The sequence below is a fragment of the Podarcis raffonei genome, chromosome 7 (genome assembly GCF_027172205.1).
Source record: "Podarcis raffonei isolate rPodRaf1 chromosome 7, rPodRaf1.pri, whole genome shotgun sequence".
In the NCBI taxonomy this organism is placed as follows: Eukaryota; Metazoa; Chordata; class Lepidosauria; order Squamata; family Lacertidae; genus Podarcis; species Podarcis raffonei.
Genome location: NC_070608.1, coordinates 41,878,231 through 41,904,060, shown reverse-complemented (window position 1 = coordinate 41,904,060; position 25,830 = coordinate 41,878,231). Strand labels below are relative to the sequence as shown.

Sequence of the window (25,830 nt, the reverse complement as noted above, 5' to 3'; positions counted from 1 at the left end):
TGCTGTCGGCAGGGGCCAGCTGTGTGGTTGAGGTCCCTGAAGGAAATATGGTTGATCCAGCCAGGGGCAGAGGAAGGGGGTGCAGTGGGGATGGGCCACCCCCGGTGTCACCACCGAGGGGGGTGACAAAATGCCAGGTGGCATTCACCACAGGGCCTGCAGCGCGCCCGAGCCATGCTGGATTAGGCGACTGGCCCATCAGTTCTAAGCAGGAAGCTATTCAAGTGAGCAGTTATAATCTCATCTCATTTAACATTCAAGAATCAAGATGGACCAAGGAGCAAAGTAACTAAGAGCTATGAACAAGACAGCAATAACTGTGCGTGGATGTGGGATTTCCCCATTCCCTTATATGTGTAAAATGCTTTAGATTAAATTGAATGTTCCACTGGTTTCAGTAAGAATAAAAAAAAAATCAACGAAACCAAACATCCAACTCAATTGGCTTGAAGCCTAATTGAAAGTCTATCAATTATTAACCACTTCATTTACCTTTCTCTGAATTTTTGCGCAAATTTTCCATTTTCATCATGAAGATGTTTGTTTTCATTCTGTGTTTTGAGTATTTCATCAAGAAGATGCCTAAGTCTTTTTTTCATATTGCTTAGATCAGAGTTCTGATTGGCTTGCTAGGAAATATTATAGAATATGATAAACATTATGAAAATTCTGCAACACATGGACTCAAAAACATATTAATTTGTATGCGTTTTTTAAGCTTACTGATGTTTCCACAATGTTCTTCTCCTCTAAATATTCAGTCATTAAAACTTTGTTCTCATTTTCCTGAGTAGCAATTCTCAGAGTCATCAGCCTTACCTAACATTAAAAAGATAGTTTAATTGCTCATTAAGCATTTAATTGCAACATTGTAAATTTTCATCATAGTAAAATTTCTTGTTAAAATCTTGAAAATGTAGTTTCAGAGCTTCAGTTATAGCTTTGGAGCAGTATAGTGCTATATTTAGCGAAAAGATAGTATTTGCTGCTTATATCATAGTTATAATTATGTTTTCTTTTCCACCCCTGTCACACACAAAAATAAAAAAATACTTGGGCCCTGTTCTGTCTGTTGATGCAAATGAAAATTTTGACAGCTCCTAACTACCCTGCTACAGGCTAGTGGAACTTCCAAACCAGAATAAACAAGTGCATTGTGTCAGTGAGTGGGCTGAAGGCACAATGTAAATGTCTTCAGTCTATACTTCTAAAAATGAAAGCTTGCCCCAGTTCTCATGAGGGCCTAAAATCAATATTTTAAATAGCCAAAACATATTAAACATAACATATTAAACAAAAAAGTGAAAAGGGCAATCTAACATAAAAAAGGAAATTAAGAGAGGAAAAGGAAAATAAATCCAGTTTTGCAGCCAATTTAAAATGCACATAAATGTGAACCACTTTTTTTGCAGACGTCACAAAAAAGAACTTTATAGGATTCTTAGTATGCCTTTGTAACAGCACAGGCACCAGCATTGTTTTGGAGAATAGGACGAAAGCAATTTCTAGGGCCAGGGCTAGGGCCAGGGCCAGGCTTGAGTACCAGGCTTAGTGTTTATGGTGCCCCCCCCCGGCACTGTCCAACTATACAATTGCATGGATCTATGATTCTAAGTGTTATTTCCCAGTGCTGGTGCACTTTCTGTTGAATCTGATCAAGTGTTCAGCACCAGGCAGCTGCCATCTGTATCTGCCTGCAATCCAATACCCTGGTATATCTAATATAACAACACTGCTGTGGGCACTCTGCTGTAGTGTGTGATGGGAAAATTAAAAAAAATAGCAGCTACCCAACTCAAATGGGATGCATACAGAAACCCCAGGGTAAGGATATGGAGGTGGCCAGTGGCAGTGTGCTGCTCATTAGCAGTGCAAAAAGGACTTCTAGTTGATGGCAGCACTATTGGTGGAGCCCACTAACACCTACTGCAGAAGAGGCTGAAATTAGGCACAGTGAGTCCTGTTCAGATGTATAGGTGCCAACAGATGTCCAAGCATGCCTGCTGCTGACCCTGGGGGTCTGGCAAGCTGGACAGTATTATTTAAAAAAATCTATCAAACATTTTTCACTTAACTAGATAACATTTGCATTTATTTGACTTATTACAGGACACTTAACATTTCAATAGACACAGTGTTAAGGACTTCATGTGGCATTCACTTCTAGAGGATTTATTTGCTTGCATATAAATATTCAAAACTCACTTTATCGTGCCAAGTCTTTAAATCAGCCTTTGTCTTTGCTTCTTTCTTGTTTAATTCTTCAAGAAGTTTTTTACTGTGTGATACTGCTTCCATTTTTGATTTTATCTTGTAACTGAAATCATCGGCAATGAATTCAGCATCTTTAAGCTCTTTCCTAAGAAGAGGCAAGAATCAAATTATCCATCTGGCCAACTAAAGAAGCTGTTTATTAACAAAATATTACCAAACCAGTCAGAATAATCAGGTTTTCTCAGACATCTCGCCCCATTCCACTGCCCATGTAGCAGCATTAGATCTGTTTCATTTTTCAAATTCTAATATGCAACATGATCCTAAGTATGTTTACTTAGGTGTAAGCCCCACTGAGTTATATGTACTTAGAAGTACAGTCTTAGCCTCTTCCCTCTTAGGAGCATAATTTGTGTAAGTTAACCATCAGCCACTTGGTTAAGAAACACTTCTGCTAGCAATCTGATCTGTTATAACGAACATTTTTTATAATGTAGTGGAAGTTGACAGGTAGGATGAGCTGATGAGAGAGGATCAAGTGAGCAAAACAGGAAGATTAAGGTGCTTATCTGCTATCAACATAGAGGGTTGTAATCAACATAGGAATAAGCAGATCGTTCCACAGTGCAAGGATTTCTCCTTGCACAATGGAACATTCTCTGCTTTCCTACCCCTCTGCATTCTCTGCTTTCCTGTTCTGGGAGTTTCCCCAAACCTCTAGAGCAGATTTGAAGGCGGCATAGAGGTGGAGAGGGAGAATTCCCTTTGTACTAGCACTAATTCTTGTGCTATAGCAAATATTTGGTTGAATACCACCCTTACTTTTTACATCATTGGTAAATCATGGTGGTGCAGAGTTAGCTGCTATTTTGTCCTGCCCTGATTTGCAAATAGTTCTTAACTGTGGTTTAACGTGAATGAGCAGCTTGCTGGTTTGTTCTTGACTTACTGCTAGTGGTTTGTTTCAATGAAGCAATGAGCTCAGATTTGAATGACACAAGAAGCCAGGAGCATTGGAGGAGTGAAGCAGGATGCACCAGCAAGCTGCTCGATAGCAAACCATGCATTAACTTTGGTTTGAAGCAGCATGTGAACACAGCCACTATTTTAAAGATTTTGTATTGTTGAGGTTTTTATTATTTTGTTTGTTTGTAAATTTCTATCTTAGTGTTCCTCCCAAAGGATCCCAAGGTGGCAAAAATATCTTTAGTAATAAAACAATACAATGCAAACTTCTAAAAACAATTCAAACAATTACAGATTGAGGGAATGGGCTATAACCTAGGCTAGAGATAGGTGGTATAAAAGAAAAATATTTCTGTTCCAAAGGAGCCCAGGGTGGCAAACACACAAATGATAAAACTATTAAAATATTAAAGGCATCTCCAATACAAGTGCAGACTGGGAAAGATTTCTAACTAAAATGCTTGTTGGAACAGGAAGATATTCAGGAGGTGCTGAAAAGACTACAGAGATTGTGCAGCTCCCTCCTTGCATTGTTTCTTCTGTTATCACCAGGTTGGTCACTGCTTTCCTTTTGGGTGAAGACGGGGGGAAAGTAGGTGTTGAGCGATTCTGCCTTCTCTGTCACCCAACAGCATCTATCTGTTTTCTCCTTGCAGAGGACCTACTACTTGTCTGTTCTTCCTCTTGCTTTGAACATAGCCAAAGACACTTTTATTACTATTTTTAACCTCTCTTCCAAGCCTGTGTTCCTTCTGAGCTTTGGCCAGCATGATATTCATCCTGCAACTGATGGCTACTCATGTATACTCCTCCCCTTTCTTCAGTTTCTTATACGTGCCCTTCTTAAATCTCAACTCATCTGTAAGCTCCTTTCCTTTCTTGCTGGAATTGTCTGCATTTGTGCTTCTAATATTTCACCTTTAAGAAACTCCCGTCCATCTTGGACTCCTTTCTCTTTGAGTATTTCTGACCATGGGATCTCACTCTGTAGTTCCTTAAGCTTTTTTCGAAATGGGCCGTCTTGTCTGACTACACTCAGCTTTACCTTGCCTCGGTATCATGAAACTATTGCTGAAAGCATTGTGATAAAGGATGTTTTAAAAAAGGACTAAGTAACCCTATACTGAAGACATTTTTAATTATTCTAAACCACCACCATGAGAGGTGGTGGACTCTCCTTCCTTGGAGGTTTTTAAGCAGAGGTTGGATGGCCATCTGACATGGATGCTTTAGCTGAGATTCCTGCATTGCAGGGGGTTGGACTAGATGACCCTTGGGTCCTTCCCAACTTTAAGTTTCTGTGAAACATTTGCAAATACCAAGAGGCTGGAAATAAAAGGCAAAAGCCTAAACCCCAAAGCAAAATGTTAGTGTTCCACATCGGCACCACATAACATTTAAAAGCCACTGATGTGGTTTGATGCCCAATCCCTGTAATCCCGAGAATGTGTAAAGCACACAAGAGGAAGGAAGAAGTAACTTAATCAGACACAGCTTTCCAAAGAATGTAGTAGACTATATACAAAAGGAGAGAGACAACTTGAACAACAATAATACCACAAAAAATTAAAATGCTTACTTTAAACTCATCAACAATGACTCAGCTATTTGTATTTGTTCAGCCATATATTTTCTTTCCCTTTCACACTCTTCCGTGAGATCTTGATGCAAACTGTTCACCATCACAAGTTCTTCATGAACTACATCATATCCAGTTTTGGTCTTTAAAAAGAAAGAAATTAATCTGACAGTGCAAAGCTCAAAATGTTATAAGATTGTTCTCATTTTTTTGTCTCCTTGTGAAAAGGTGTAGTGTTATTTCTTTAATTCTTTTGCATTTTTCTTTGCTGCCTTTTAAATGATAAAACTGAGACTTAAAATCCAATCCTATGTCCATTTACTCAAAAATAATCTCAGTTGAGTTTAATGAGAATTAGGATTGCAAATTTACATACAGCTAAAACTCTTTGGGAAGCTGGCTTACTTTTATTGAGTATTAGGCAACCAACTATTTTCCCCTTTCCCAAACAGAAGGTGGCTAAAGTTCTTTCCTTTGGGCAGATGGATTAAGAAGGTGTGAATAACCATAGCTAATTTAAATAATTTGAGAGTGCTAGTCTACTGCAGTAAGTCCTGTTGTACATTAAAGATGGACACATTTATTGTGGCATAAACTTTTCAAAGAAGCAAAGTTACAAATGTCCTCCTCTTGACTTTTCCACTCTGTGCCTATGTTAGATAATCCCTACCCACTCCCAAAATAGTGATTTGAGGAGGACTAATCAAATAAAGTTTGGATCACTATCATCAAAACATTTAACATATTTTATCGCTTTTAGTTTTGTTGCATCTAACTTTGCTTAATCATACAGGCTTTGTTTGTTTTATTAAATTTCTAGACCACCTTTCATCTGAAGATAACAGGGTGCTTTACAATATAAAATCACAAAAAATACACAGCATAAGAACAAAAACACACACATACCAGTTTAAAAGGATGTATGTAGATTGTTTAATTAACCAAAGGCATGGGAGAACAGACTATATGCATCAGCACTCTGCTTGTTCACAGGAAGCCAAGATAAACCAAAAAGTCGGATTTACTGTGATGTATGAACATGATCAATGTGTGCTAGGAAATTATTATAAATGATTTCTCTAATGATTTTTTACAGCAGTTGCAATGCTGCTTTGATAGAACCAATGAGAACAACGGTTCTTCCAATAACTTTGCCTTTCTTTTATTTTGCTTTTAAAAGTAGCAAGCATTTTTTTTAGTTAACCTTCTTTTAAATAGTTTTCAAATTGCTATTTAAGCTGTAAACCTACACACACTGGTCTGAGAAGACTCACTTACTCCACGGAAATTATTGCTACACAGACAAACATAGGACTGCACTGTTAACTTCATAATGTCATACCTGGTTTGAAAGAAAATGCGGACTTAACCATTAATTTAAAGCCACGTTTCTGGTTGGGTCTGTTTTTAATTTAGCATTTATTGTTATATATATACTTCAAAGAGTTTGGCTTAATCTATACATTACCTTTTATAATAACTCTGCGTTTCCATTTCATAAGTTAGGACTCTTCTAGATTCCTACTTTAAAAGGTGCTGTACTTTCACATTTCTCTTTATCATTATAGGCATGTAATAATAATACAGGAACAAAATCTCTGAAAAGGGCATGTACCAAACTCATTGGGTGTGGGGGAAATAAAATAAAATATTTAATCTGTTTACCTGTGTGTATATCTTTTTCACTTGTACCATAGCACCACCTTCATAAGACAGCTTTTCTCCCAGCAGAGGGCTGTATTTCTTCATGTAGGCTATATTCTCCAGAACTTTTGCATTAGCTACTTCTATTTTTGTCAGTTGGTTTACTGCATCCTGGAGTTGATTATTCTTTTCTTCAAAATGCCATTGTAATTCTGAAATATCTCGTGAACACTTCTCCCATTCTGCAGAAGAAAAATAAGCTATGCAGTATAACAAAATTATGACAACTGCATTTAAAGACGGAACATATAATTTCAGCTGATACGCTGTCAGATCTCTACGCAGTTTCCTATTAAATATATGCTCACATAATCCTTCTATGCATATAACAGCTGCTGAAATTGTGCCCCTGGCAAAGAGAAACCAAGTTCGGTACCTTTCCTCACATCAAACCTTCCATCTTTGCTAGTTGAGTAGTGGAAACCCATCCTGTCACAGCAGGGAGCCATTTCACGCTCCAGGATGTCAGGGTGGAGCAAGTGAGTCGCTACTTCCACGCAGAGCTACTCCTTGTGGCATCAGGCAACTCTCATTTTCTGCTCATATTTCTTTCATCATCCTGTGGACCAGCACTATTAAGGGATGAGGCAGTAGGAAGACCTTGGACAGTGGTATATGGTTCTGAGGCATCAAACGGCCACATCTTGGGGTGGAGTTCCATCTAGGAGTGTAGATGGGCAGGACTTAAGCTCCCCACACCCTTGCAGCATCTTACTCTACTGTGTGTCACTCTAGCTGTCCCATAGGAAAGTCTCTCAAGTCCTGCTGGAGTTTCTTCCTTCAGGGCTACCAATAAGCTGCCCTGCCCAGCTAGCCTTGTGCTCTCCAGCAAACTCTTTGCTTGCCCTTTCTCCACTTACCATGTGCCTCCTTCAAGCAGCTGCCTTGGCAGAGGCTGCCTACGTCTGCACTCTTTCCCTCTCTGAGCTGGCTATTACTCTTTTGTCACCTCTCTCAGCACTTCTCCCTTTCTTGGTTGCCTTCCCTCTTTCCTACTCCTCTGCACGCATCTAAAGAGTCCCAGTCTTCCCCTCAGGCAATCTCCCCTCTTCCCTAATTGGCTACATCTGTGGCTCCTTTTGGCTTCTGGGTGGGTTAGTGCAGGGATGGAGAACCTGCAGCCTTCCAAATGCTGCTGGACTCCAACTCCCATAATCCCAAACCACTGGCTCTGCTGGTTGGGGCTGATGGGAATTGTAGTCCAACAACACCTGTGGATTCCCCACCCCTGGGCTAGTGAGCATACAATGCCTAAATGTGACCTCAACCGTCATGGGCAGTCATGGATAGCCCAACCTCTGCCATAAGTGAGAGTGAGAGAGATGCCACAACAAGCCGGGGGTTGGGGAGCTGGTGGTGTTCAGAATGTATTCAACATGGGCATGGGTCCCACCCTTTGCTTCTTTCGCCTTGTTGTCCACCTATGACCCTTATCAGTAGATGTGAGAGCAAAGACATGGGCAACTGGGAAGCAAGCTTGAAATAAAGCTGCTCTTTCTCTTTTTATTTCATAGCTCTGAGCAGAGTTCCTTGGCTCCTCTGCTCCTCTTGATTCTTGAATGTTAAAGCAATGAAAACTTGAGATATTTACCATCCACTTGAATAACTTTCTATCTTAGAATAGGAAGTAATCAAGAAAAGAATTGAGGAGAGCATCAGCTTCACCTTCTACTGCAAGAGGTGAATGGTGGGGTAGGAAAGAACCTAACTCTGCCTTGCTAAATAAACGATAAAACAGAAACTTGGAAAAGAGAGTTAGTTTGCTTTCGTGTTCCATGGTGATTCTCTTACACTGCATTGCTTGAATCCTACTGAATGGTCCAAAATCTATGCATCTCCCCAACACCCTGTAAACTCATCTTGAGCAGCTCCATTAATGAATAAGCAGTTCAATTGGGAAAGGTTTACTGCCTTGTGCACCACTGGTAGTGTGAGCTGTGGCTAATGAGAGCTGTAATGCAAAACATCTAGAAGGCACCAAGTTAAGGTAGTTTGCCTCACTGGAATACAAGATCCAATAGGAATAATTCTCCCCATTTTTCAGGTAGCCTTGGCTAAGCCAGCTTCAGATGAGCCCCAGCTGAGAGGGGATGGAAATCATACACTAATGTATCTCAGGCTGACCCAGGATGGGAGACTTCAGCTGGCTCAATGAGATATAAACCTATTCCACCACCACCCTCATCCTGGCAGATCTTGGGTTTGCATATAATGTCATGATATCTGTGTTATCAACACAGCTGATTTTGGTGATTGGCCACTCTTAGGTTATGTTATGATTCTAATTTCATTGTCTTCTAGTTGCACAGTTTCCTACCCACCCCAAGCTTCAAGATGCATCTCATGCAGTCCATGACAACTTACACATAATCAATTTGTTAGTATCTAAGGTACCAAAGGGCTTTGGGGGTCATATTCAAGTAAGTCTGAAAAAGTTTCTCACACCTGATTTACAAGGTTAATTTCCATACCTCTTTGAACAGCTATGGGAAGCTGTTCCAGCCTCCAGCGTGACAGGATATCAGCATTTAGGTATAGCTTTTTTCTGCGGTTTTCCTCAAACTTTAAAGCATCTGCAGCCCTTTTACGTTCCTCTTCTAATCTCATAACTAATTCTGTGACCTCTGCCAGAACAGCTGTTGTTTTCTGCTTTAAAGGCTGGACGTCTTTTGAAATTAAAAAAAGGAGGTAGAAATATTTGTGGCACTGTTTCACATTTCAGGTTTATCTAAAATGCATGGTCCAAGATGCATTTTTAACAAGTTTTTAGCATGTCACATACACAGTCCTAGAACCAGGCACACAAAAATACAGTTTATACAACATTAAACAGTGCTTTCCCCCCAGAAAAATAGGTGCCAGAACTCACCATGAAGTTGTTACAGTAAGTTGCTGTGTGACTCGGGGCAGCCCTGAACAGATATCAGTTTGTCAACCATGTTTACCCCCCAAGGATGTGCTAAAAACTGCGGAAAGCTGTCTCCATAGCTGGTTTGGGGGTTGGCCCTTCGGTTGTGCATGTCAAATAAATGCACCCCTGGCTCCCTCATTCTCTTAGATTCAGGCAGATGGCCAGGGCAACTGGGAAGCAGGAGGCCATGTGCTTTAAATGTATGGTGGATATGATTACTTCAGATTCCCTCCTCCCCCATTCTCTTCCTTTCTTGTTATTCACCCTCGAGAAAAGCTTTCCTTATCCCAATGCCTGTCTCTGCCCATCTTTTATGTAATGCTCGTGGCTTCTCTGCTCCTTTGACCATACTGCTGCTGCTTTCTCCTCTAACTCTTGCAGTTCCTTTCCAGTTAGTTTCATTTACTGAGGGTCAGAGAAAAAGTGACCATGGCTTGAATAGGTCCAATTGACTAAATGGAGGTGGCTGCAGTTCCACACACGAAACTGCAGATGGTGCCTAAAGAATTCCAGATATGCTGCAGTCCCAAGTGGGCTTTCCCTTCTTTCAAAAAGCAACACATTAAGTATGACTGCCCAGGAGAATTGAATTCAGATAGGTGCTGCAACTTTATATTGATAGCTATAAGGTGAAGCCCATTCCTGTGCAATTTCATGGCAATCACATGAGGACTACGTACCCTCTGCATTTTTGCTGTTGCAATAATGCTTCAGTCCTTGAGTTAACACTTCTCTGCCAAATTTCCTGCAGTATTTTGCAGTTTAAAACAACAGTCAACAGAGTGAATTTTGCACCTGGTCAATATAATAGTTTGAGACTGTAACTTTCACACTTTTTACCCAATTTGGACCTCAGAAGATGTCTGGAGGAGATCCAGAATGTACTGAAATAATTTGCGGGAGCATCATGGAAAAGATAAAGTATAACGGTATAAAATGTGTACAACATGCATGGAATGTGCCTTGTTTTTCAGATTTTGCATAAGTAAATGCTAAAGCTTAGTCTAGCAACTGTATATATATTTTCTCCATTTAGCCTACTATTGTAAATTACACAGACAAGGAATTATTGGGGTGTAATTGCTGGGCAAAACAACACTTGCCCCCTTCTTTTCTACTAGAATCAATACTTAACAGTACCGCTTGCCGCTGTATGTAAAGCAGCATGAGACACAACTCTGCCTGTTTTCATGAGAAAATATTCATCAGCATTAAGAAAAATTTGAATATTTGAATGTTTTCAGTGATGATAAATTATCTAGGAAAACACTATCCTGCAAATGTACATAGCTGTTTACATTTTAGCTTATGTTTTAGTAAACATTATCTAAAAGAAAATCTGCTTTGGTTTCTCAGTTTCAAAAACACAACATACTTTCAAAATCACTGTTATCTGATATATCTTAGTATAAGCAGTGAACACAGAATGTGTCGTGGAAAAGGAATTTGGAAAAGGTTCCTTCACTGTAGCTAAGGGCTATTTCAACACAGCAGTCAAGAGAATTACTGTTTTCTCCTTTGGTCCTCTCCCTTGCAGAAATTTCTGAGTTACAAATGGCAAACGGCACCATCCTACAGATTCCAGACATTCCAACCACTAGATAGATGGGCACCATCTAGTATAAATAATTCTGTAATTCTCAGGAAATAAGTTGAACTAAATAGTTTGGCTAATAAGATTGTGACAGAGAGGGTAAATACATTTTTACCTTCCCAATATAAGGACTGTTTAGCCTTCAGTTCAGAGGATAACCAGCTATCTTCAATATTTTTAATATCTGACTCCCTGTAAATATAAGTAAATATTTTAAGGCTGGAACGTCCTTGTAACATCTACATGTTACTTCAAATCCATCTTCAGTATCCACTTCTTTCATGAAACTCTTGCCTTAATCAAGACACCTATAACCCTCAAGATGTTGCTATGAGACTTCAACTCCCACCAATATGAGAATGTTCCCCCCACCAATATGAGAATGTTCCCCATTCTCATATTGAGAGTCAGTGTGGTGTAGTGGTTAAGAGTGGTAGACTCGTAATCTGGTGAACCGGGTTCGCGTCTCTGCTCCTCCACATGCAGCTGCTGGGTGACCTTGGGCTAGTCACACTTCTCTGAAGTCTCTCAGCCCCACTCACCTCACAGAGTGTTTCTTGTGGGGGAGGAAGGGAAAGGACAATGTTAACTGCTTGGAGACTCCTTTGGGTAGTGATAAAGCGGAATATCACATCCAAACTCTTCTTCTTCTTCCTGTCTTATCCCCTTAACACCTCAACTCTTGTGGGAAGTTAAATATCAAGATGGCGGGGTGGGAAGTCACTTTTAAATTTGTATTAAATTAGAATTAAGGTGATGGTAAATACATTTTTTTAAAAATTGAAAAACATTAAAAATTAATTGGTCAAAATATAAGTGGGGATCCCTATGTGTGCACAAGCAGGCTTCCATCATTAAAGTGAATGGCACTATTTAGCGGGAAGAAACTCCAATGAAAATCCTCGTTATTACAAATTTTATATGGCTGTTATTGTATATATTTTAAATTTTTTTTAAATATAAATATGAACAATCAAAAATTACAAAGGAAAATTCCTTAATAGTAATGGGAAAAAAACTACAAAAACTACAAAAAATATTGAAGTACATGACACATGTTCTGTGTCATGTATTTTAAAATTTTATATACGGATGTTTTATGATGGCCTATATTTGTAATGCCTAATAAAGGTTTGGCGAAGTAAGTAAGCAAGCATTAAAGTGAAAGGGGAAGCCCTTATTCATGCTAGAACTCCATGTGTGCATTAGTAAAATAAAAACAATTAGAATGGTGCCTGGTACAAACATTAAATCAAAACTCAGAAGATCCTTACCATGGAATTTTCTCCAGCTTGTACAAGTGATCATACTGCAAATACAAAGAAGATGCTTCATTAACATATTTTATGTTGTAGAATTTGCACTGAGTATGTGTATGGAGATAAGCTGCATTTGTTTTAAAATGATTTCACCGACCACAGACTTTTTTTTAAAAAAAAAAGTCATACAAATATGACAGCAACGTTATATTTTATCTATTGCTTTCCTAAACATGTCAAGCCTTGTAACAGCAGCTTTCATAATGGCAGTCTATGAATCAGTTAACAAGGTTAAAATCTTAATTTTTCTATTACTACTTGGCTTACAAAGTAAGTGTAATCTGCCAAACATTTGAGTTGTGGATGTAGTGTGTGACAGTTGGATCAAAGGGTTGGATCAAATGATCCACCTCTGGGCTATTTGTGATTTCACGTTTAAGGAAAAAATATATAGATATTGTGAAAATACAATGACTGGGCACACATTCTGTTCTGATATATTGAAACCTGCGTTTCCCAAATGAACTGAAAGTTTTTAATTTTGTAGTCAAATAGCAGTGGAGGGAGCAACCCAAAATGTCCATCATAAGGCAATCAAAATAAGAAAATTCTATGCAGTATTATTATTTATTAAATTTGTTTACTGTCCCCCATCCAAAGAATTCAGGGTGGTTCACAGCATCAAAATACAAAATACTTTTAAACACAAAGCAAACCAATAACCCCCTCCTCCCAGAAACACATTTAAAAGCACATAGATTGTTAATCAGACAAAGGCCTAGTTCAAGAGGAATGTTTTTGCCAGGCGCCTAAAGATGTAAAATGAAGGCACCAGGCGAACTGCCCTGGGAAGAGCAACCCACAAATGGAGTCTTCGGTATTATTGCTATTGTTCTTTATTATTCTTTTCGTAGTATTACTTGTGCGCCTATTTTTGATGTCAAATGAAAATGAGCCCTAGTAAAATTTCTGTGAAGGTTGGGAAATAAATAAAGTACCTGTTGAAAGGATTCTTCCACTTTTACTTCTAGATCTTGAATGTGATGGATAGCTTTGTGAACACATGAAGCTGGAGCATTTACAGCAGCACAGCTACGCTGCTTGCAGGGCAAGCCCCCCCAAATGTTTTTCTTCATCCCTAAAAGTATTCCAAAAAAAATGGGGGGAAATGCAAGTAATAAATATTTTTAAAGTTTTACAAGTTACAAAGAATGTGTGATCACTACATTTTATAACTAGATGTCACACAGAATCTTGTATTTCAAGCTCCCAACATCTTTTCTTTCTTAGAAACCAGGTACCAATTTGGATCAGGATGGTGGTGGGAAGAGGAGATGTTAGCTATTTGCTTCCATGCCAGTTCTCTAACAACTCAGGGCTGCTTTCCCTCTTTTTTTAATTACTGTGAGCCACTTTGGGAGACCATAACTGTCTGAAAAGCAGGATAAAAATGTAGTGAGTAAATCATTATTGCACATTCAGGCACATAAGAGCAGCCTTATCCGTCACACTGGAAGAGGTTAGGATGCTGACTCAGGGCCTCCATGGTATTGCCTCCGCTGGTAGCCAATGTAAACCAGAAAATGGAGCATTGCAGGTACTTGGATGCTATGCCAGGCCATCTGCCAGCAATACGCTCACTATGAGCCTCTTGCTGTGCCAGCCTGGAGCTGGTGTAGCAAAAGATTGTGTTTTTACTGCTCTTCCACCTTTTACCTTGTCCAGTGTGAGCTACAGGTCTTCAAAGGTGGTGGTGGCTTCACCACTCCATTCCTGGCCATGATTCAGGATTGCAGCCCATTGCCATAAAAAGTTTTTTAAAATACAGGCTTGCCATGTAGCCCTATGCAGTTCAGTGGGACTTAGGTGGGATCTGCAGTGGTACCTTTGTTCTCAAATGTCTTGGTACTCAAACAACTTGGAACCTAAACACTGCAAACCCGAAGTAAGTGTTCCAGTTTGTGAACTTTTTTCAGAAGCCAAACATGCTCCGTTCTTAGTGTTACACTTCCAATTTGAGTGCCACACTTTCGTTTTGAGTGTTACACTGAGTTCTGTCTGTCTTTGCTAATTATGCATGTTTGTTTTCGAGGCTTTTTTGTTTTGTTTTTGTGACTGTGTGGAACCCAGTTCAGCTACTGATTGATTGATTGTGTGACTGCAGTACATTGTTTATTGTTTTCATTTTATGGACCAATGGTCTCGTTAGATAGCAAATTCATGTTAAATTGCTGTTTTAGGAGTTGTTTTTAAAAGTCTGGAATGGATTAATCCGTTTTGCATTACTTTCTATGGGAAAGTGCACCTTGGTTTTGGAATGCTTTGGTTTTGGAACTGACTTCCAGTATGGATTAAGTTTGAGAACCAAGGTACCACTGTACACACATATAAAAACCGTTCTGAAAAGCGCTTTTAAAAATACATTGAATTTTCCATAAGGTTCACCATCGCCATCAAGTGTCACATTGTTTATAGCACTTACAACACACTTAAAATGTTTTATTTGCAGTTATATAGCTGAGTCCTTACTCTCAGGTAAGAATATACAGTCTACAGCTTTTGCTGTTAGGTATATTTTTCGCCCTCTATGGCTAACAGCAACTTGCAGGAAGGATCAGGACTAGGGCCATGACATGGAGAACAAGTGTCTGACTACCCTGACCCAATATTTTGATCCTAATCCAAATTAGGCCCCACAATCTGAATGAATGAGAATGATTGAATCAGAATAGAAAAGATGTGGATGGTTTTCATGTAATAATTACTCTGACTCTTAGTTTCCAGTTCCAATCAAATTTCACATACATGTAATAGCCCAGACTTCACATTTATCCCTCCCTAGACCGTGCTAGGGAACAATGTACACTGTTCCAGGTTATTTGTCTTAAAGACTGAGGAAATCATAGAAATCATAAAATCATAGAGTTGGAAGGGGCTACGAGGATCATCTAGTTCAACCACCTGCAATGCAGGAATCTTTTGCCCGATGTGGGGCTCAAAGCCAATGACCCTGAGATTAAGAGTCTCATGCTCTACTGACTGAGCTATCCCTCAGGTAAAAATCCAACATCAAGGCAAGCCAAGCTGGAAGTAATAATCCCAAGAGAACTGTATTAAGGGACAACAGCAAAAGTGGGGATAGGTACTATGGAGGGAGGATACAACCAAAGTACTACATATACAGATACACACAAACAAATTCAAAAGTATCGGGGGGAGGGGGCGACTGTTTAAATCTGCTCAAAACTTTAAAGAAATGTAAATTGCACTAAGTTCCAAGAAGCGGGGCGGAAATACCTTCTGGTTTTTGGCGGTTATCCTTGGAAGAAAGTAATGACATTTCAGTCATTGTTGCCCACAGTTCTTGGCAGCCTAGTTTTTTTTTTAAAACAAACAAACAAACACAAATAAATATACCATTATAATGTACTGTATTCAAAATATGAACATGCAGCATTGTTAGTATAATTCATATTTTCCATTTTTAAAAGCCATTGGATTGTCAAAATCTGCTTATTAATTATTCCAAGCACCAAAATAATAGATTTGATAAGTGAGAGAGAAATGAGTACACAACTGAGGCTTTACTTTCTTTTTCCTCTGTTGCAACTCTTGGTGCAAAGTACTGTAGCTTGTCTTAAGAAAATGAGAATAGCTGCATATACGCAAAAGTGAAAGAGGAAGTAAAGCTTGTATTCTGTACCCTCCCTCCTATCAGCAAGAGTGGTTGATCCCAAAGACAAAGCGTGTTCTCCTTCATGGAGAGCACGTGTTGCAGTGGGGTCTGCTGAGCCACCCCTCTGTTACCAGGCAGGGTCTCTAAAGATGGCCTGGCGCAGTGATTGGTTCACTGGGTTGCTGGGGTAAAAGTTATGTTGCAATTTTGGTGGGAGGGGTAAAATGTTTAAATACTCTGCACGCAGCCTGGAGCTTTCTCTTTGCTGCGTGCAACGGATCACCCGCCCACCCGCCCTTGAGTAAGGGGTTGTTGCATTGACCTTGCTATGCCTGTCATGGGGTCGTCTGCCGTTGGGGCAGGGGCTTGGTAGGAATTTTGTCCATCTGGCTGATTGGCTGGGCCATCTGGTTTTTGCCTACTGCGTAGCAAATCGTCACAACTTGTAAGGTTGCGGTTAGGCATTGGTTATAAATTGGTGGAGGAGGGGTTAGGATAGGCTGGGCCTGCCCCTCCATGGTTGCTGCGGAAAGGGAATTCCGTTAAAGGAATCCTGGGGCTTGCCATCTTTTTGTCCAATCCCTGGAATGGGACTAGGGCCGGCAAGCCTTCGGGGAGCATGCGGATGAGAATTGAGGGTCTGTGACTCAGCTCCATTTCTCCCCGACTTGTTTTCCCGCACTGTCTTTCGGTGGTGCCCGGAAGTCAGTTCTGTCCCCAGGCGGGGGGACAGATAGTCTTAACCAATGCCTAAACAACCACTCACGGTTTTGTATTTAAATAAAGTTGTGGCCAAAATTATGCCAAAAACCTTAAAAAAATAATTAAGTGTGCGTTGTGAGTTATTTGGGGGGTGGCTTGGGGACCTCGACACGCAAATACATAAGCTCTAAACTGGTTCTCATATTGGACAATTTCTTAGGAGCTGAGTAGCAGGCTACAGAGTTGCAAACAACCCTTGATATAAATCAGAAGCAATGTTGTAAAAGCAGTACTGTACTAGGACTTGTTTGTTAAATTACTCAGTGTTTAATGCTGATCCCACCCCTTCACAGCTGGGAAAATAATTGTAACGTAAATTATTGTTTCCACTTTAAACAAACTTTGCATTGCCCTTTTTATTAAATCTGGCATTTTGGGACAGTAGCTTAAGAAACAATGGGATGTGTTTCTTATTTAGGATAAGAGGAGGGAAATACATTGTTTCAACCACAGGATGCATTTTGCATTCAGGAAATGACACTCAGGAAAGAGGTGAGAATAAAATACAGAGCACTACTACAGGTGCATAGTCTCATCAGGTATGCTATGCAAATGCTTCTACATTCTATTTCACACTTCATTAAATAAAATTAAATAGTCAGCAACACACATATACAACATTCTAAATTACTTAGTTTCTTCAAACTTCCCTAAGATATGGATTTAAATACATTAAATATAGAACAGAAATTTCAATAGAAAACTGAGAATTTAGCACTAAAACAATTCTTCATTAACAGGAAGGCATAATTTCACACGATTGCTTTTAAAATCAAGTTACAATGGGTGTGTGAAATGGAATGCTAAACCATAGTTTAGCGTTGTGAAAATGAGATTAGGTGAACCTCATGATCATACACCAGAAGTGCCCCATCAGAAGATCTTAGGGTTCAAAGTAGAAAAAAAGGAATCAGGACCCAAGTTGTTTATGGCTTTGTGAATTCACACAAGAACTTTGAACATGACCTAGTAGCAAATCCACAACCAGTACAGCTCTCTCAGCAAAGGAGTAATATTCAGTCAGTAAGTAACCTTCTCCTGTAAGCAGTCTAGCTGCTATATTCTTCACTTGTTGCAGATTCCAGACCAAATAAAAGAGATGCCCCACACAAACTGAGTTCTGGTAATCAAGGTTACCAATATATAGACCACTGTGATCAGGCTATCCTAGTCAAGGAATGGTTGCAGCTGGCAAACTAGCCAAAGCTGATATGTAGAAGGCACTTCTACTCACAGAGGTCATTTGGGCCTCTAGTGTCAAAGATAGATCAAGGAGTACAAGTTGGAAATCTGGTCCTTCAGAGGGAGCTCCATCCCATCCAGAATAGGCAATTGGCCTATATCCTGGACATGGGAACCAACCAACCAACCAACCAACCAACCAACCACAAAGCCTATGTTTTTCCAAGATTCAAGCTCAGTTTATTCACCCTCATCCAGTCCACCTTTGCATCCAGGCATCAATCCAGTGCTTGCCCAGCCTCTCCCAACTTAGATATAGTCTGGAGGTGTAACTTTTTTTTACCATATGTTGAAATATGTTCAGCTTTACCAAATGCTTTGCTTCGGCTTTGAATAAATTACTGCAGGTCAGGCTGTGGTTGCATTTTGAACAGTTATCTCTTCTATATTTTTAATTGAGTGGCACAAATTAAAAGAAAAATTAGATACAATTATCTTTTTTGGCATTTGAGTATTTAAATATTTTGTGAATATTTCAGCATTTGATCATTAATTTCTTTTAAATTCTCTGCCAATAATTGCTCACTGTTTTAAAGGATCACAGTGATGTGTGATTTGTACAAACATATGGAGCAATTATACTTAAACTAAGTTTCAATTTTCAGTTACTAAGGCAACCAGTGCATCCAGAAAAAAAAGTCTAGCCTTTTGTTCAAAAAGAATGTTAATACTGGTCTACTTCACAAAAATGTTAGGATTAAGAAAACATAGAAAATTGTCATATCTGCAGGTGGTAAAACGGTTATGTTGGAATTGGAATGAAGTTATGTTTTGTATCTACTCTGAAATTTAGATAGATGCATATATGTGAAAATGCTTAATTGAAGTAAGCCATCCAAACAAGTCATTCTGAAATAACAAAGCTTAATATATATGGGTTAGCTAAAAATTCTCATGTACCAGTCATCAAGAGAAGGTGGATTTGACTCAACCTACTCACTATGAATGCCTCCCTTGTTCTGTTTTAATGGTAAAGGAGCGGACATGAGAGGTGTCAAAACTGAGTTCCGGGGAGTTTCAGCTGATAAAAGCCCTGTAAGGTCATTTAAAAAATGAACATAGTAGACCTTTCTTTCAACTGTTTTAACTATTCTACACATAAAAAAGGTAAAGGACCCCTGACAGATAAGTCCAGTTGCGAGCGACTCTGGGGTTGCAGTGCTCATCTCGCTTTACTGGCTGAGGGAGCAGATGTTTGTCCGCAGTTTTTCCGGGTCATGTGGCCAGCATGACTAAGCCGCTTCTGACAAAACCAGAGCAGCGCACAGAAACACCATTTACCTTCCTGCTGGAGCAGTACCTATTTATCTACTTGCACTTTGACGTGCTTTCGAACTGCTAGGTTAGCAGGAGCTGGGATCGAGCAACAGGAGCTCACCCCGTCACAGGGATTTGAACCTCTGACCTTCCGATCAGCAAGCCCTAGGCTCAGTGGTTTATTATTCTACACACATATACAGAAGCAAATAGCAAAGTAATCTATGGATCCTTATACAGCCAAAATGTAATGTTGTATATAAATTTTGTTGATTTGTTTGGATATATGTGATACATACTGTAAGACAATTTTCAGACTGCTCAGTTTAGTGATACTATTCTCCCTCCCACTAGTTAATAATAATAATAATAATAATAATAATTTATTATTTACACCCAGCCCATCTGGCTGGGTTTCCCCAGTCACTCTGGGCAGCTTCCAACAAAATATTAAAATACAGTGGTCTGTTAAACATTAAAAGCTTATATATATATATATATATATATATATATATTAATTAGTTGAATTTAAATATTCATAGTAAAATATGATATTGTTCAAATATGAACCATAAGGAAATCAGCCTTCAAACTCACTTTTATACTCTGGTCAGAGAAAGAAGTAAGTGTTCTTTTGTTAAATACCATTAGACCTAGTTCCAGCTGCACAAAAAAATTGAAGAATGCTAAATGTTCATATGCTATAGAAAAGCAGCCTCCCTTCAGACCCACCAATATCCTTTTGAACAGTGTTTACCTGTTAAATTTCTTTTTGAATCTTAATTATTTCTTCATACAAAAGCATCTTCTGATGAGGCAAAATGTGAGCTTATCTCATGGCTCCAGTTTGGTGCTTAACTATAATGAAATAACAAACACCTGATTCAACTTCATAGATTTGTAGCTCCAAAGGAACACGCAAATAATCTAGTCAGATCTATAATACATATACTGTATGATAGAATTTTCTCTTGATCTTCATCATACTCTAACATTTATCTATAAAGCTGTTTACCTTTAGGGAGGGAAACAAAACACGTAATATAGGACTACACTTGATCACTAAAAGAGAAGCCTGTTTGTTTGCCACCAAACTGGACAAAAGAGCTGTGCACAATGTGTTGGCATTGTAGAAATGTATGTGAGGTGGATCCTGAAAAAGCACAAAGAACCACAATGCCATGGAACAATACAGAATTATGGAGTACAAAAACACTGTGCACCTGTTCTCTAATTTAAGGAATAGTGAGCATTACTGTGTAAGAATATAATTGAGCTTCTCAGCAAAAAAATAGCACTGGTATACACAATAACTTCCCATTCTGAAAACATATAATATTACCACAACACTTTGCCACAGAACATGAGGGGGGAAAGAGAAACAGAGAAAAAGACTCCAAGTTAGCAAAGAGGGGTAAACATTTATCAGTAGAGGCTTACCTTACCTTTTCTTCAGAAACTCATTGAGGCTTTTAATATGGAATGCATCAGACATAAACCTACATAGACCTTTAGATCTTCATTTGAGTCTTTTATCCAAGTTCCCCCTCTGAGGAAGGCTTGGAGGATGGTGACAAGGGAGAAGACCTTTTCTGTTGTGGCTCCCCATCTGTAGAATGAGCTCCCCAGCAAGGACTGCTGGGCGCCTTTGTTGACATCTACTAGGCACCAGGTAAAGATTTGTCTTTTTCCCCAGGCTTTTAATAAGACTAGGATGATCTTGTTTGTTCATTAAAAAGGTAAAGGTATCCCTGCCCATACGGGCCAGTCATGTCCGACTCTAGGGTTGTGCGCCCATCTCACTTAAGAGGCCGGGGGCCAGCGCTATCCGCAGACACTTCCGGGTCACGTGGCCAGTGTGACAAGCTGCATCTGGCGAGCCAGTGCAGCACATGGAAACGCCGTTTACCTTCCCACTAGTAAGCGGTCCCTATTTATCTACTTGCACCCAGGGGTGCTTTCGAACTGCTAGGTTGGCAGGCGCTGGGACCGAGCAACTGGAGCGCACCCCGCAGCGGGGATTCGAACCGCCAACCTGACGATCGGCAAACCCTAGGCGCTGAGGTTTTACCCACAGCGCCACCTGCATTCCCCTGTTTGTTCATTGCATACTGCTAAAACTTCCTGTGACTGTTATGGAGGTTGCTGTTTTTTGTTCTGTTTTTTATATAACATATCTATTTGTGTTTTTCACAGTATTGCAGGTCACTTGGAGACATTCAGGTAACAAGTGACCAACCATTCTTAATAATGATAATGTAAATAGGGTGTTTCTGTTGTAAATGAGTACACTGAAACTCTTCCTAGTGCTTCAGCCAGATGCTCAATTCTTACAGCCAAATATTCAGCATGTTTAGATGGAAATAATTGGATTAACTGAGGGTGGCTTTCTGGTAAAGTCACTTATGACTGCAGTCTGTAGATTTATTGTTTCAGAATGGAAATACATACTGTAGTGTTTTTACGAACCTACAATTCCTGAGTATTCCTGTAGTCATCTGCTTTCTCCTGCAAATTCACCTCTCCTAGCAGGCTGATTTCTGATCTTGGAGCTGAGATGGGGCAGGGAATGGGTTACTGTTTTATTTCAATCCACATTTTATTTATTTTTATCACCTGCTGTCTTATTGCTATTTATTGTTCTGCTGCTTTGTTATTTATTTGTGGCTTGTTTTAATGGACTTAACTGTTGTTTTAAACTGTTGCTTTATGATTTTGTACACCAGTGTGGGAGGGCATTATCCTAAAAGGCAGGCTATACATTTTAAAATAAATTAATAAGTAAGTAATAAATGGTTGGGAAGGAATTTGCAGAAGGAAATCAGATATTGCTTATACACCTTCCTCTTTCACTTGCTGTTTCAGCCCAACAATTGTCACCCTCATACCTGCATTAGTGCTATGAGGCAAACATTAGGTTGGCATCCCCATGTTTGCTTTGTAATATGTAATTCTGTCTCCAGTGACACAGCTACTTGCTTCAGCTATGACTATTCAAATTATAACTTTGACAGCTGAATCACTCAGGTCAGGTGCTCTAAGAAACTTCATCAATATTACTATTTGCTCCAGGACAACTGCAGCAGATGGATGACAGATATATCTCCTGCCCCTACTTCAGTGCTCCCCAAATGACCCAAGGCAGGTCGCCCAAGTCAGGCTGATTGCCTCCATCCAGCCACCAGGCCCTGTCAGTTCACATGGAATTCTGCCATCCATCAAGGTTACAAAAAATGATGATAGTCAGAATATAAAATCCTATCAAGCCCCTCTACCAGATGAGTGCAAGGAATTCAGTCTGGGCACCTCAACTGTTAGAGACAGCTGTGTACAAACACTCTAAACTAGCATGTGGAGAAAAAGGAAGGTTTAATGCACTAGAAATTCTGCAAAGAGGCTGGAATTCAGACAAAGTAGCAAGATCCCCATGCCTACTGACAAAACTAGGGAGTCCAACAGAAATCTGCAAAAATGATTTCTGATTAGACAGCAGCCAGGCAGACACATCCACAATGGGCTGACTCACAGGATATCACAATGCCTTCATTCCCACATAACATAAACGAACAAACTTGTGGGCTCCCAGAGAGGAGATTGCAGCTTTCTTCCCCCCAGTTATTTTGCAGTTGCACTGTGCTGAGCTAAGCCATGTTTTGGCTTAGTCTGCTGTCTGAACCTGAGCTTGTGCTTTAATTGTCTCGGGCAAACCTTGAGCTGTAAAGCATAGGAGAAATCTTCCAGTGTTGATACTGCATTGGGTGAGTATTGTAATCCGAGAAATGCCTGTTGTAAATTTTTTAGTTGTGAGTACCTGATGCGTCTAAACAGATGTGGTTGTATAGCATAGCTTGACTGTAGATGATGGATTTTGTGGTCTGTTCTGGGTGAAAGCTCGAAACATGTAAGTATGTGCAGTGGTCAGTTTCCTATATAAGGATTTGCTGTATTAAATGGGGTTTATATTGTTGTTGTTGTTGTTGTTATGCCATTGCACAGTAGTTTCCAGAAAGTGCTCCTCTTGCATGGACTAGTCTACGTTCAGGTTGAAGATGGGATGAAAGTTGCTGAAGTCTTGGTGGAACTTCACATGTGCCTCCTGTTCATGAATCAAGATGACAAAGATTCTCAATGTATCTCAAGTAGAGGACAAGCTTTTGGGGACAGAAACTGAGCAAGAGTTATTACTCTAACATGGCCATGAAGTTGCTTGCATACTGCTAAGCAACGGCCATGCATATAACTGCCATGCCACTGTGCTAAGAGGTAGCTAAGTATGTCGAAGACTCCATTAAGGATATTCCTGATAGTTTGCAGACCATCTTTGTTTTTGTAAAAAGTGCCTCAATGTTCATGGGAGCTTAGGAATGATATTTTCCGGGGAATTGCCAATAGATTCTAGTTTCCTCAGAAAATCTGGGATGTTCTGTGTGCAACTTGGAGTGCTGGTGGCGAGTAGAGTCGAATAGAGTCTATATAACTAGAAAACCCTACTGTAATGGCACCAATGGCTTATACTATGGGGTACCCAAGGTTGCCTGATCTGTGTATTTTGGGAAGCAAACAGAAGATGCTAGTGGTTCCTCAGATGTGTTTCTATAGATTTGGTCCTACTCGCCTGTAGGAAATTCCTTCATCAGCTTTTGTGGTTCCTTCTGGTATTCCTCAGTGGGATCTGAGGATAAGAGCCTGTAAAATGTGGGGATGGAGGGTGTAGTGGCTAGGAGATGAAGTTATAAATCAGAAAGCCTCCCATTTTAATTTATCAGATTTGTCCTGGAATGGGTAGACCTGGTTTTAATGGGGGTGGGGGGTGGGGATACAGACTAGCATTTGGATGCTACCAATGCTATGTGCTCATTGCATTCATGAAGAGCCCTGTTCCGACAATAAACCCCTGCCTGGAAGCATCCTAACTTTCTCTTACCATTGTTGTAAGGAGTGCATGTAGATGATACTGGCAAAGCACTTCAAAGACTTGGAAATACTATACAATACAGTTTTTCTTCTTGTTATTGTGTGGCAAGGGTGCATAGAAGAATCCTACCCCAGCCTTTCAGACTCATTCTTCAACTGAATCATTGAATAATAGAATTGCAGAGTTGGAACTGGGTCAATGCAGAAATATTTTGCCCAACATGCGACTTGAACCCACAACCCTGAGATTACAAGTCTCAGGAGCTACCGACTGAGCTATTCCAGGCCGACAAAGTCTGCAAACTGGAAATACTTTTGTCAGGCCCCAAACACATTTGGGGATATCCCCTCCTAGGGGAAACACCTGTAAAGATCAAGTGGCATTGTGGCCCTTAAGTTACGAAAGGGCGGGAGGAGGAAGGAACTGACTGTACAGAGAGCTAAACTCTGTCCAAACTACCCTGACCCTCTCCAAGGAGCTCATCTTTGTGCCTCAAATGACACTTCTGAGAGCCAAGCCCACTGTGCACAGGTCAAGCACCTTCAGGGGGTCATGCTGCCAAAAAGGTGCAGTGTACCTTTCCATGGGCATAGCCAGGATTTCTTTTGGGGGGGCAGCCAAAGTTCTTGATTTGGGGGGGATCTACCTGCCCCCCAAGGGATGCTGGTGGCGCTGTGGGTTAAACCACAGCGCCTAGGACTTGTTGATCAGAAGTTCGGCGGTTCAAATCCCAGCGACGGGGTGAGCTCCTGTTGCTCAGTCCCTGCTTCTGCCCACCTAGCAGTTCAAAAGCACGTCAAAGTGCAAGTAGATAAATAGGTACCACTCCGGCGGGAAGGTAAACTGCGTTTCTCTGCGCTGCTCTGGTTTGCCAGAAGTGGCTTAGTCATGCTGGCCACATGACCCGGAAGCTGTACGCCGGCTCCCTCGTCCAGTAAAGCAAGATGAGCACCGCAAGCCCAGAGTCATCCGCGACTGGACCTAACGGTCAGGGGTCCCTTTACCTTTTTACCTGCCTCCCTATCCTCCTTTGGCTACACCATGTACCTTTTTGGGGCTAGCCAGGGTTTCCCAGGGTCTCCAGCTGTTGTTGGACTACAATTCCCACCATCCCTGATCGCTGGTCCTGTTAGCTAGGGAAGATGGGAGTTGTAGTCCAGCAACAGCTGGCGACTCAGGTTTGGGAAACCCTGGCTAGGCTATCTATGCCTTGGCCCGCTGCATTCCAGGCAGCAACACCACCCCGTCTTCGCAGCGGCGCAACTTCAAAGCTCTGCTGCCCCCTCCCTTCCGCGGAGAGGGCGGGGCGCCAGATGCGCCGCCGCTCCTCGCCTTCCCCCCCCCATCTGTGGAAGGAAGCGCGAGCCCTTCGCCTCGTCCTGCTGAGCCCGCGCGGAGACTCACCGGCCCCGATCCCGCCTCGCGCTCCACGCGGCCTTCCCCTCCTCCCCCGGCGGCGACGAGCGGCGCGTCCTTCGGCAGGAGTTCGTTATTCTCGTCGTCTCCAGGGCGACGGCTGCGTCGAAGAAGCGTGGGCTGCACTGCAACACACACACACACACACACACACACACACACACACACACACACAGATCGCCTGAGGGTCTTTGGCCCTTTCCTGTGCTTGCATCTTGTCAAACACTGATGCCCTTTCCTCTATTAACATATAAACACTAGATTCTGTTATTTTGATGGAATAGTGTGTCCCCCCAACGGTTAACCCCCTTCTAGTTGCTTCTTCCGACAGAAAG

At 40.7% G+C, this 25,830-nt stretch overlaps 1 protein-coding gene across 9 annotated transcripts in view; it reads right to left on the bottom strand.

The window, feature by feature from the left end:
• CCDC178 (coiled-coil domain containing 178) overlaps positions 1 to 25,615 on the bottom strand; it is a 127,925-nt gene extending 102,310 nt beyond the window's left edge. For 2 of the 9 annotated variants that reach the window (XM_053396269.1, XM_053396271.1), the window contains exons 1-12: positions 22,976 to 24,698; positions 19,922 to 20,022; positions 15,525 to 15,599; positions 13,226 to 13,365; positions 12,243 to 12,277; positions 11,084 to 11,160; positions 8,935 to 9,129; positions 6,425 to 6,645; positions 4,760 to 4,902; positions 2,206 to 2,359; positions 724 to 819; positions 493 to 629 (exon numbers count right to left, since the gene is read on the bottom strand). In XM_053396269.1, the coding sequence (XP_053252244.1) occupies positions 493 to 629; positions 724 to 819; positions 2,206 to 2,359; positions 4,760 to 4,902; positions 6,425 to 6,645; positions 8,935 to 9,129; positions 11,084 to 11,160; positions 12,243 to 12,277; positions 13,226 to 13,365; positions 15,525 to 15,576 (1,250 nt within the window). In that variant the 5' untranslated portion in view covers positions 15,577 to 15,599; positions 19,922 to 20,022; positions 22,976 to 24,698. Of the gene's footprint in view, positions 1 to 492; positions 630 to 723; positions 820 to 2,205; positions 2,360 to 4,759; positions 4,903 to 6,424; positions 6,646 to 8,934; positions 9,130 to 11,083; positions 11,161 to 12,242; positions 12,278 to 13,225; positions 13,366 to 15,524; positions 15,600 to 19,921; positions 20,023 to 20,604; positions 20,883 to 22,975; positions 24,699 to 25,483 lie in introns of those variants that run through there. The other 7 variants (XM_053396263.1, XM_053396264.1, XM_053396265.1 and 4 more) reach the window with 7 other exon arrangements.
• Between the last annotated feature and the right edge of the window lie 215 nt (positions 25,616 to 25,830).